At 32.0% G+C, this 14,427-nt stretch overlaps 1 protein-coding gene across 2 annotated transcripts in view; it reads right to left on the minus strand.

The window, feature by feature from the left end:
* The window catches only part of LOC124369294 (ankyrin repeat domain-containing protein 50), a 74,767-nt gene that overhangs the window by 42,905 nt on the left and 17,435 nt on the right, over window positions 1-14,427 (minus strand). For both annotated transcript variants that reach the window (XM_046827227.1, XM_046827226.1), the window contains exons 7-9: window positions 12,374-12,463; window positions 7,038-7,169; window positions 210-389 (exon numbers count right to left, since the gene is read on the minus strand). In XM_046827227.1, the coding sequence (XP_046683183.1) occupies window positions 210-389; window positions 7,038-7,169; window positions 12,374-12,463 (402 nt within the window). The remainder of the gene's footprint in view (window positions 1-209; window positions 390-7,037; window positions 7,170-12,373; window positions 12,464-14,427) is intronic.

The raw sequence follows: 14,427 nt of genomic DNA on the forward strand, positions 1-14,427 counted from the left end.
CCTACTTTTGAAACAATATTATCATAACACAATCATGTTTATAAACTATCATCATAAAAAAGATAACAGAAATAGTATAAATGGTTAACAAACATGGAAAATAGGATATACAATTATATTCAAAATTAAACCAATCAATGAAATATGATTAATAGCAAAAACTAGATCACATGGGATGTTCTGCTCACGGCATAGTGAAAATGTGGTACCTTGGTGTATCCTTCACTGATGGGCACACATAATGCCGCCACACTGAGCGCTGTGCGCCCGTCATTGTCTTGGTGGTTGATATCTGCCTTATACTCCAGAAGCGTCTCCACAATGTCTGAATGGCCCATATATGCCGCTGCAATCAGTGCCGTCCTCCCCTCACAGTCTGTTTTATTCACCTAAAGAACACAGTATGTACCATGATCATCACATTATCATTACAAATGCATGTTTTCTTGCAAACAATTTGTTTTAACTATGTTCTTAAGAATGTTCAGCAATTTACACAACTTAATTAAATATTGTATGGCATTTGAGTATTTCACAATATATAAACATATACATATATTTATACAGTGTATTCACAAAAGGGTGTCAAAAACTTCTGTGGGTAGTACTCATCATTTCAAGCAAAAAAACATCCTATAAACATAGGTCGAGAAATGTGTTGTTTAGCCGCTAGCCGCCATTTTGTATAACTTTATTTTTTATAACTATAGTGTATTTTTTTTTACTTTAACATTTTTCAACAGACGCCATTTTGTTAATATTAAAGAAAATGACACAATTATATTTTTTTTATTTCCCTATTATCTATTCCAACCTATTGCCAAATATGGTATCTTTAGTTTAACTAGTTTTAATCAATCAATCAATCAATCAATCAAAAATCTTTATTACAATTTCTTTAAGAAATGTACATTCGTTATGTTATGTTAGAGATAACAGTTTCTTTATAACAATTACAAATCATTTCTCAACCTATGTTTATATGACATTTTTGTTTGAAATTATGAATACAATCACCCACAGAAGTTTGTGAACACCCTGTATATGTGTACACACACACACACACATGCACACGCACACGCACACACACACACACACACACACATGCACGTGCGTGCGCACACACACATACACACACACAAATAAAATCATATGTTCTATGTGATTGTAATTTTGCTGTAAATTTAAAAAAGAATTGCTACTTAATTTAAACGGTTTTTTTCCACAAACTGGTAATTTATTTTTATATCGATTTGATAAGTAAAAAGATTCTATATTCCTTATAAAATACATTCAATAGAACTGTAATGCTTAACGTAAATATGTAATCAGCAACAAAATGTTTTCAAACCAAAAACAAACAGACGGACTCTAAACGATGCTATATATATATACATATGTTTGCATTTAGCCACCATTTAAGCACTTTACCAAGTGTAGGTGCTTTACCATTATGCAAACATTTTACATCACTAGTCATGTCATTAAGGGGAATATCGTTATGAAAATTATTTACAATTCCCTACCAAAAAATAAATTGCACAATAACAATAGATTAAACAATTTTTTATTCACTGAGGCTCACTAAATATAGAAGTCTTCACAAAGCATGACATTTTTGTTGCCACTGTCAATGTCTTGTATGTTTCTTTACATGAGTATCCAGTTCAGGTTCAATCTATGGGGATCAGTTGTATCTATTATGGCTAGTCAATAAACTAGTATAAAATATCGAGCATACAATCAGATTATTGCCTGAGCTAGGAACAAAACTAATGAGGAAGATAACATGAAATGTGTTGTTCATTAAATTTGTTGGTTATAGTGATATTCTCCGGCTCTTCCAATGTCATACTTTCAATTTAAATGGGACACAGTATTCATATGCGATTTATCAGCAATAATCATACATACAGGATAAATCATTCTATCTTTATGTAATTACTAAAACATTTTATTTAACTGTGTTTTTATAACTTGACATATAACAACTTAGCTGATTGTTCAACATCATAGAATATGTTGTTTGCTGCTGTTTATAACAAGTCCACATTGTTTCTCATTATACAGTATTAAAATATTACTGTTATAGTCAGTACAAATTATAGTATGATTTTAATATACGATAAAAATAGAATTGTGTGTTACAAGTTTCATACATGGCTATATCTTGTAGGTCAAGCTTAATTATGAAAAGAGTTATTTTATATAATGTGAATACGTTAATATAAGGGTTTCTATAATTTTAGGCGGTTTTATATTTTTGTGCAATATTTTAAAAAGTAACCTCCTTTAAATGGAAAATAACAATGACCACCCAATATATCAGTTACAATAGGTTGACTAAACTCCTGAACCAGGCAATGGGCAGGCTCATGAAAATCTCTGAGTTATATAATGTTCATATAATGGATGGAAACACTGTGTGAAGTCCTCCCCCTACTACCATGAATTTGAGACTTCAAAATTGTATTGGTATGAATGGTACGGATTAAATGGCTAAACTTTTGAAGAAACTACATCAGCTTAATGTTACTTTTAATTCAAAACTAATGATGAACGTAATGATTTAAACAATTGTATACAATGGGTGTTTTTCGTCATGTGTTTTCATCATCTTTTCCACGCTAGAAGACATTTAACATGGGTCAACTGCAGTTCATGTTTTGCATCCATACGTAATGAGAGTGCAATACAAAACACAAAAGGATTGATCCAGTAATATCATTACAACAGTGTTCCAAACATTTGATTAGCAAGAATTGCATGTGTGGAAAGGAATTACTTTTGCATTATACCAAACTTACACAATGTAAGTCTTACTAATTTTGGTATCAATACAATGACAATTCCTATAACAATATCATATCAGACTGAAATTTCCTGTGCAATGCTGACCTATAAATACTACCAATTTCAACTCAGTAATTACCTTCTATATACATCTGCGATTAATTTAAAATAAATCAGCAAAACTAATCTAAACACATCAATGATGACTGACACAATCAAAGTAAACCAATTGATATTTCAGTATTCTGGACTCTGCTCTGTCAACCTTTTGGGCCCAGTCTTCCTTTACCTGTTACAACTAAATTCTCTCTTAAATTGAATATTTGTCTAAGAGTTTGCTGACAATCAGTGAATTAATATTAATTATTATTATTCAGTTGCTTATTAACTGGATTGCTTTCAGACAGATGACACATGCATCATGCAATCTTATTAATTGGCCTATTACAATATCAAACAATTGGTTCATACTGATACTACGTCCATCATAATAATTATTGCAGGATGTAAATTGTACAGGGTAATGGCTGATTATTTAGAGCTGAAGCAGAACTTGCACAGAGAACTATTGTACTTTTTTCACATCAGTAAAATCAGTTCAGCTAAATAATTAATCTGTTATATGTTTTAAAGGTCTAAAAGTTTACGCAAACTCGTATTTGTTTAAATTCCAAGTCACTTAGTATTTTTTTATACATAATCTCCAAAATGGAGAAAAAAAAAGTTAATATAATAAGAGACAAGGCAAAAGAATGCTGGCATGCAGCAGACCACTAAACTCCCACTCTGCTATGGTATCTGCCTGGTGCGCCAGTTGCGGCATTAGCAAACTCCCACAACTCTCAACCACACAACAATAACTGTACTGCACAGTACAGGAAGAAACTCGTAGTGTTCAGAATTCTCAGATCTATAATCGAACACAACTGGTTTCTCTTGTCAGAGTTTTTTTACAAGTAAAAGTAATTTATAGAAAGCAGTGAGTATTGGTGTGCCTTGAAATCATTTACACGCAAATTACTCCTTGCTGTAAAAACCCACAACTTACTACCTTTTTCTATTATAATACTTGTACATGAACAAATTGAAATTATGTCTACATGCATATTTTCATCACACAAATTATGTAGACCACAAACAGCATAATTCTAACATTTTTATCCAATGCACTGACTGCACTATAAATAACATTTTATTATGTTATACTAGAACTTGTTAGTCATTTTCTTTTAGTAGTCACCTAACAAGTATAACTTATAATACAAAAAAATCACTCATTTATAAAAAAGTATACATCTAGGCTAATTGTTACACCTAGAATCTGCATGAAAAATCAGAGTGATAGACAAAATTTAACTAAACGTAATGACTATGCTACTAATAATTTAAGACCAAAATATTATTCAAGTATAAACCAGTAAACAGACTCAAATTAATTTCTATTATTATTTTGGCTATGTTTTTTACTAAACACATAGGATAATCAAGCTAGTGTGTTTCTATAGGGTAAAATTCGTTATGTACTCTAAAATGTTTACACTTTCTATTTGCAATCAATATTAATATAAGTCTCTCTCAAATAAATGTATATCCTTCTCCTTGTACGCAAGCACTGTACAAAAATGAGTGAAAACAGGTTGAAGTAAGACTCCAGACCAGAAAGGTTAACAGAATCAGAAATGAAACCAGCAAGACTTATTTCATTGGTCACTTGTGATAGTCCATTTAGAATACATAAGTTACCAATGTAATTTACAAGAACAGGAGAGAGAAACTTCTCTCATCTACCATGATGAAACCATTATTAATTTCTAAGTATCTGTGACTTCCCAATACATAAAATTATGTATATTAATATATCATAACTTTTTGTACTGTTATTTTTTAAATTTACAGCTACATCTGAAAAACTTGTGAATTTATATAAATCATCCTGTTAAGAGCCGGCTGTAGTGAAATGAGTGAGTTTTACACCATATAAACAATATTAAACCTCAAACTTTTTTATGTTCTTAGTTTTGGTCATGGAATTATGGTAGATGAAAGATATATAACTAATACGTATCCAAACACTTTTTTTCTTGTAAAGAGTATAATTTTTGACTAAATCATAAAATCAAAAACCTTTGACATATTTTTCTGTAAAACCAATTAAAAATATTGAAAACTTTAAAAAAGTATTTGGATGCATATTAATAACATCTTTAAAATCAGACATCTCCCACAATTCCACAACAAAAACATAAGGACATAAAATGTTTGAAGTTTAACATTGTTCTTATGGGACTTAAATCAAGGCCGGCAGTACAGTCAGTTTATAATCTAGAGTTGAGGGAACTTGAGAACTCAGAGTACATATTATCTGGAGATAATGAAAACTAAACAAGAAAGTATTTTATATATTATCTATTCAGCAGACTGTCATTACTCATTAAATTACTACTTTTGAATTACCTTGAATGCAGAAATATTTAAACAAGTATGTAATTTAAACCCACAACTGTCACACTTGAACTGACTGACAGCAAAAAAAGAAATTTTGCAGGTAGAGTGATTAAACGTATAAACAGTAATAATTGAACAGCTACACCTTTGCAAGACCGTTTGTTTTTCGGCAAACTGCAGGCATGCCTATATATCTGTTCAGAATGTTTTCTATTTATCAATCAAAAGCAGTGACTATTACTAATATAGATAGTCAGTAAAGCAAAATATTGAGTCAAACGAACAGTAAAGATCCATAAATTTGCCTACAAGGCGTTTACTTGCTTGAAAAGACTTTGCAGATAAGAGATTTTCTGAAACTCTTAATTAAAGTGCCAGGAACTGTATTACTGACTGAGGCTTTATGAAACCTAAGAAACAATATAGCTACAGCAATAGAAAAAACACTTGAACACTGACTATTGAAATGGATCAATACACACACTGAAAACTCTGCATTATACATCTAAGACTAATCACAATGTATTATTACTATTATAACATGATAGGTGTTCAAACAATCTAAATTCAATGTAAAGAGAATGTAAACAGGACCGGTACAGTTCAATAACTGGCCAGCTGACTCAAAAGCAATGACTTCAGCAGCTTACAGCTGGATCACGACAAAGAACAATGAAATATACTAATTTTTTATTCATCAGTATCATTTCAGTGTTAAAAATATATGCTCATTTAATTCTGTACAACGGAGTATGCGATTCAAATGATTAAAACCGGAAACTACTTATAAAATGTACTTGTTTTTTATTTATTGCCATAAAATACCCAGTGTACGTCAAAACGCAAACAAAGCAGAAAGTGACCGATGTAACACGTATGTCAAAACTTGTCAAAGAGTTAAGTATAGAACAAGGTAGAAAATATCAAATACATTGGTGTTTTTCAACGAACAGCTTTCTTGGAAAAGACACATATAAGTCCTGCATTAGAAAATTCTCACATTGTTACTGGGGTTGAGACGTGGATATCCTACATCAATCCAGAAACAAAACAGTAATTGATGCAGTGGCGACACTCTTCTTCACCAAAATCAAAAAAGTTTAACCTAACTCCGTACACAAGTTGAAAACTGATGGGTACTGTTTTTGGGACATAAAGGGTGTTTTTGGCAGATTTTATAGAACGTGGGACAACAGCTACAGATGATGTGTACTGTGAAACACTCAACAAACTGAGACGAGCGATCCAGAACAAACGACACAGGAAACTGTCATCTGGCGTTATCCTTCTTCACGATAACACACGTCCTCATACTGCTGCCAAAACTAAGGAGAAAATTCAAGATTTTCACTAACTACTTCCTCTTCTTGCACTTGAAATGGTGGCTCGATGGACAATGTTTTGAAACCGAAAAGGAGCTGAAGAACGGCATTGTCAACTGGTTCAACTCTCAGGCGGCGAGCTTCTATGTAGAGGGGTTAAAGAAGCTGGTGCAGCAGTACAAAAAATGCTTACAAGTGAACGGCGATTATGTAGAGAAGTGAAGTTGGTTTGTAGCTAAATGTGCTAATAAAATGTGTTTCTTATGAGTTTATATTTTCTGTGGCGACTCTTAGTTTATGAATATGACTCATAACTAAATAAAACAGAATTTTAAAATATAAACATTATACTTGTATGCTAAATTATTATACTAGACAATATTTGGATAATTTCATTAATACTGCTAACAGTTTTCTCCCAGTGCTCTCTCTAAGAAGTACATTTACTTGTATTCCTAAATGTTGGTATGTACTTACGTCAGATCCAGCTCTGAGCAGTAAGGTAACTATCTCGTCATGGCCTCCCCATGCGGCCGCCCTAAGGGCTGTTCTTTGGTCTGCATCACAATAGTCTACATTGGCACCTGCTTCCACTAGTATTTCCACAACCTGAAAAATGTTATTTACAAAGTCAAAGTCAAAGTCAAATTCTTTATTGCCATAAACACATTGTATACATGTATGACATCGTCAATATTTAAACAGTGATACTAATAAATGTATTTAATAATTAGTACAATATAAAATGAACTCTTTTACATCATAGATACTTAATTCAATCAACAATGACTTAAGCTTAATTTTAAATTTATTGTCATCTAAGCATTTAATTTCCCTAGGTAACATATTATAAATTTTAATCCCCATTTCATATGTTGATTTAATGGTTGCTTGGTAATTGCATTGCCTGATTCTAAGCAAGTTTCTTTGTCTAGTATCATGATCATGAATTGAACTATTTGTAGGTAAAACATTTAAATTTATCCTAACATACAATAATAACTGTAGTATATACAATGATGTAACAGTCAGAATACCTAAATCTTTAAATAAAGGCTTACAGTGAGTCCTACAGCTAGCATTGCACATAATTCTTAAAACTCTCTTTTGCAAGATTAAAAGTTTTTTTATATTACTATCACAGCCCCAAACAATGATTCCATAAGATAAATGACTTTGTATGTATGCATAATATACTGACAATAATACATCTAGAGTTACATATTGTTTCAGTCTTCTAATCATAAAGGTACCTTTAGAAATATTATTACAGACATTTACAATATGAGCCTCCCATTTAATATTTGACTGCAACAACACACCCAAAAACTTAACATCATTGACATCAATAGAGTTACTCAAACTAAATTTAATACATTGAGTTTTATCTTTATTTAGACATAAACCATTGGCCGCAGTCCAATCCTCAGCTACAGAGTTAAAATGAGACATTATTTGATTTACTAGATTTATATTTGAACAACTAATTTGTATTGCTAAGTCATCTGCATACATAAAAGATGATACACAAACATTATTAAGGGCAGAGGGCAAGTCATTAATATAAACAATAAACATAGTTGGTCCTAATATTGACCCTTGTGGCACACCTGTAATTACTTCCAAGTATTGAGAGAAGCAACCATTATAAAACACTGATTGAAACCTATCAGATAAATATGAATGAACAAGTTTAACAGACTTTTCATCAAATCCATAAAATTTGAGTTTATTTAAAAGTATCACATGATCAATAGTGTCAAAGGCCTTCGACATATCGTAAAAACTACCAACCACAAATTTTCTTGCGTCTACATTAATTGTACACTCCTTCACATAATCAACTAACGCCATACTGGTACTCTTCCCTGGTCTAAAGCCATACTGACTATTGGAAAAAAGATTATTATGTTCAAAATACTTAATTACTTGGTTATTTAAAAGAACTTCAAAAACCTTAGATACAACAGGTACTATTGACACGGGACGATAATTAACATAGTCACCTGTTGAACCCTTCTTATGCAAGGGAACAACCTTCACTAACTTAAGACATTGTGGGACAATACACCCTTCAATACAGATATTAAACAAGTATGACAAAATTTCAGCAATAAATGGTGATGCCAATTTTAAAACATGAGAGTTGAGATTGTATACATCTAAACATGAACTATTACTCAAAGATAAAATAGCTTTATGAACCTGTTCAACACTAACACAGCCAAATGAAAAAGTTGAATTTACATTATTACCTTTAATGACACTTGTTAATCTTAACTTATCAAGATAGTATGACATATCATGTATTTGCTGAGGCACTTCTTGGACAATAGACTCAACTTTACTTACGAAAAAATTATTAAAACCACTACTAGTTAAATTTACATCAACCTTATTAATAGAGGAACATTCATTAGCACCTAAGGTTTCTTTTACAATTGACCAGATTGCTTTAGGTTTATCTATAGCATTCTTAACTTTATTACCATAATGAGCTCGCTTGGCTTGCCTTACATTGCATTTATACCTTGATTTCAGAACTCTGTATGAATCCTTAAAACAAACCTGACCAGTATTTTTAAACAATTCATACATAAACAAACATTGCTCTTTCACTAATCTAAGCTGCTCATTATACCAGTTTGGCTTTTTAGGCTTATTTTTAACAACCCTACTGTATTTAATAGGGCAGGCTATATCAACAATTTCTAAAAACTTAGCTAAAAACAACTCAAACTTATCATCAACTGAGCTTAACGTATACAATACCAACCAGTTAACCCTGCTTAGCAGAAACCCAAAATATGCACTAGTGACATTATCAATTGATCTGGATATCTTAAAATTAGGCCTACTTTTAAAATTTTTGTTACCAATTGAGACATCATTTTGACATGGATCCAATTTACCTTTAAAAACCACGCTATGGTGGTCAGACATTGCCATTGGTTGCACAAAAGCAGAACAAATTCTATCAGGATGCACAGATACAGCTATGTTGTCAATACATGTACCAACAGAATAACCATATAAGCTAGGTCTAGTAATATCATACACAGTATTCCTCAAGTTAAAACTCAAAAACAAGTTGTTTAAAACCCTATTATGCAAGCTGTCACTTAAAATATCTACATTAAAATCATTACATAAAATAATCGAGGCACCAGTTTTATTTTTATCAGATAAAATATTTAACACATTATGCAAGTTTTCAATAAAAATATCAAAATTTTCATATACAGGAACTCTATAAATTTCTAAACAAATAACATTTAAATTCTCAATATAAACCGCCGCTACTTCACACACAGAAGGTACGGAGAGATTTACAAGAAAAGACAATTCTTTAAACTTCAAATCAGATTTGAGAAAAACTGCTGTGCCGCCTCGTTTAGCTGAAGGCCGATGATACGCACTTGCCAATACGAACCCAGGAATGACCAATTCTGCAAGATTGTCTCGATGCTCCCAATGTTCACATATGCAGACCACATGACAGCCAAATTTGTTAGAGAGAAGACTAATTTCATCTATCTTATGAAGGACACCCTGAACATTCCAGTGAACCACTGTGAAGTCTACATATTGAATTGCAGAGGGATCTGAACTAGGTTCACTTAGGTGGCCCGAAGTGACTGATTGTTGCTGTCCAAAAAAGAATCATTTCTTTTCACAAAAGGCTTAGGCCTATTCCTAGGAGCCCGGTACTTGCCAATAATGCATCCCTCGAACCATAAGTTAGGGTGCATAAGCTCCTCCCCCAAAGCATAAGAAACTCCAATTTTAAAAGAGCTATATGTATTGTATCTTGTCTCAAGTTTCTCACACACAAATGTCTCAGACTCTTTTAACGACTTCAAGTACGTAACTATATCCTCCGAGCTCACTGAAGGATCGAGCCCTGAGAGGAACATCCAGAACATTTTCTTAGCTGGCTTGATAACAAAATCTTCACTCACTTCACACTTATTATATGTTGCACAATTAAAACAACTAAAAAAGTTGTATGATTATATTCAGTTTATCCTTTTGAAAACTATTGGCTTTTAAGTGGTTTGCATTCAATTATCTAGTTAATCTACAAAAATTAAAATTTCTATACAAAACAATGAACAATTATAATATCCTCATATTAATTGTAAAATAATAAAATTAATTATTCACATAGAACTAGATAGATAGTAAAATTAGTTCTTGATTTGAAAAGAAATAAAATATGGAAACATAATTAATTACAGCACTAACAAAATTTAAAGATGTTATACGTAAATTTGCTTATATCAGTAGTACAGCCCATGTAGGCTTGAATTGCCTTTGAAACATTTGTTGTGCCTACTATTATGAAAATTTAGATATTAGAACCTAAAAAATGATAAGTAATAAAAATATTAAAAATGGAAAATGATAATAAAAACAATAAGTTGAATATTTGATGAACAATTCAGACGGCACGAGCAAGAACTGTGGTTATTAAAACAATGCAACACTTGAGTCTAAAGAGATGGAGGGGATGAAAGTAAAGTCCAGTATTATCTAACATTATGATCAATCTTATTGCTACTTATATATATATAAAAAACAATTTATTTACTCATTGTTTAAACATGTCTAGAGAAGGGAGAAATAAATTTTGTATTGATATATTGGATGGCAAGACAGATTGCAATAAAAACATAATACAGTGGAGTCCCGCTAATCCTAAGTAATTGGGACCGAACTCGATTCAGATTAAGTGATTGTTAGGACTGACAGAAAAACACGGTTTTAAACATGAGAATGGGCCTATTGTTTTCTAAAATAATCAAAATTGTTGATTAAAACATGTACTGTACTTCAGGTGACAAACGTGTTGGACTGCAAATACTAAGTAAGCACAGTTAGTAATTTACAGTACACCATAGTTCATCATTGGACATGCCTACGCACTACCAGACCAGTGTGCCATTAGTTGTCTCAGTGCAAACATTGATTTCACTGTTGATTATTTGCGTTAAAAGTGTGAAAGCTGTTACAATGGTGTGGACGGTTCCAACTGAAAGGCAGCTCTCCTCTCTATTAATGGCGATGGTTAAATGTCTGTCAGAGACCAAAATTGTTTTCACTTTGGTCACCTGAGCATCGGTTCGAGCGGTAGTTGGGCGTCCAACACGGTGATCGTCTTCAAAGAGCTCCCGGCCTTCCTTAAATATATTTTGTGCCACTTAAAAACTCTTGTTAACCCTGTTTAATGAGTTCAAGGGTCACAGACGTGAATATCCCTAGCTCAAATCAAAACTTCACAGCATTGCATTGCTCGATGGTCCGCTCTATACTGTCGTGATAGCACCATAAAAAAATCACATGTCACAAATATACACCTCCTGTCTCAATGCATGCCCGCAAGTGACTGAATTAAAGTGTGCCTGAGTGGTGGGGAATCCCTCTATCTAGGCTGAGCAGTTGGACTCCCCTCCACCACTCTGATGAGGATACAGGTAACTAGTTCCCTGATACTTATTGAACAGACCTTGTAGTCAAGATATTGAGAATTCTTGATGTCCTTTATAATCAAGCAATTCTATCTTCATAAAACCAAGCTAACATTTTCAAATGTTCCATAAACTTGCAAGTTTTGTGATCCCTCTATTTTGACAAAATTTGAAAAGTTGGCCAACTAAAATGTGGATGCACTTTTTCTCTATCAATAATATTTAAAAGTGGTTACATTAGTTTTCTTGCCTAAATTGATTGTTCCATAATCAACTCAGTTACCAATACACTGATCACTAACACAGCAATTATCCAAACCAAAATACATGACAATATCATACCTGGGTGTGGCCACCCCAAGCTGCAGCTCTCAATGCTGTCCACCCATCTACATCCGCATGATCCACATCCGCCCCTGCTGCTAGCAGCACCTGTAAAATTGCATCCATACACCATGTGTTTTTACTTAAAACCAACATATGTTCAAAAGTGAACTTTAAACCCCTCCAATAAAAGCTTATACTTAAATTAAATAATTAAAGATTACTAACTAATGATGACTAGATTTATTAATTGTTTCTAATTTATATTAAATACTAAATATACAGAAAAATACAATAACTCTATATTACAAACCTAATAAATGCTAATACCAATAAAAGAATTGGGTGGTCTTATCCAGTGGGAGGATCTGTGAGATAGAAGGGTGAGTGGTATATATCTCATAAAAAAAATCAAATAAGAAAATCCAGATGTGAGACATAAAACAAATTTGATATATATATATATATATATATATATATATATATATATCAAATTTTGGGTTTATATATATGAAAGTCAAGAATGTCAGGGAAGGCAGAGTGGGGAAAAGTACAAAAGTACATGGAATCAACTGGTTTACTTTCAACTTGTATAGCGAGATATTTAGCCACAATAGTTTTCTTGATCTTCGTATCACTTTGAGAAAATAAATGTTTTGTTGAGAAATATGTTGAAATTTCTAATTAAAAGTTTAAAGGATTCATGTAAATTTGTTCTACAGTGTCTGATAGAAAACAATATGCTGGAATGTGGTAAATAAAAATGTATTGTCTGAAAAGTTTTACTGCCATCAATTCTATCTGAAAGTGTTTCTTTATGGAACAGGCAAAAATCTTCTTCTGCATGTTATATTACACATTTGTTAGATCTCTGCAGAAATATTACAAATTTTGAATTTTGGTATTTTAACCTTTTGTGAGCATACAAAAATGAACCTACATAATTATATTGATATAAACATTATAGGCAAAACTTCAGATAATTGATGAAAATTTAAGCCAGACCTAATCAAGAACAAATAAATCAGCTTCAGTCTTTCTATTTAATTAAAGCCAGCTGTTTAGTGAAAGAACCATGACTTTTACCCAGTAAGAACAATGTTAAAGCTCACATAATTTTGAGCATGTATTTTTGATCGTAAAATTAAAGTTATTGTTAATAAGCACCCAAATGCTATTCTTGTTAATTGTATGCTTTTTGAGTATTTCAGTGATAAAATACAACAAAATTTCAGGATTATTTTTAAGATGTAATAAAAATGTTGAAAAATCTACAAGATTTTTGATGCGTATGAAGTATATTTTTAAAACAAGACTCTCCCACAACCCTACAACAAAAAATAGACAGTAAAAGTGTTTGCTGGTTACAGAGATAGACATATGAGTTTCTAAAAACATCACGGTCGTCATGCACGTTAAAAAATGTCAAGATATTGACAATCTCTTCCTGAATATTTCTATCACTGGGGATTCATCCAATGTTTACTGCGGTAAAGGAATAAGCTGCAAGGGCTGCAGATACTCTCTCTTAACCTACAAATTACACGTGTAGACTGTGCCACATTTTTTTTAGTCACAGTCCTTTAAGATACCCTTCCTGAAGACAAAAACATAACAACAAAAATATTTTGGGTTACTTCACGAGGAATTATATACATTTGAAGTAGTCATTTTGGGCCATGTTATAGTCAGGTCCCATGAAAAACGACTGATAAGTATTTAAAATTTGTACAGTAAGTATGTGAAATATGACCGGAAGTATTGACATTTTTTATTTTGAAAAATAAGAGTTAATTCTTTCCACGTGTATAAAATGTTACAGAAAAAATTTCAATTTTATATGTTTTGTAAGTAAAAATATGTCAATCCCTCTGGGAGAAGTATATTTAAGATTGAGCATTTTTAAATTGTAAAAGACGTATTCATATAGAATCTGTGTTGATTTAAAAAAAAATAAAAAAACATTGGTGCCTTCAGATTTTCAGATCGCTTCCTGCCGTGTGCTCTCTTCCTTCCCTATGCATATGATGTCTCAGTTCTCAGCTCTATCATAACCAAACAAATAGTTTTAC

The sequence above is a fragment of the Homalodisca vitripennis genome, chromosome X, assembly GCF_021130785.1.
Source record: "Homalodisca vitripennis isolate AUS2020 chromosome X, UT_GWSS_2.1, whole genome shotgun sequence".
In the NCBI taxonomy this organism is placed as follows: Eukaryota; Metazoa; Arthropoda; class Insecta; order Hemiptera; family Cicadellidae; genus Homalodisca; species Homalodisca vitripennis.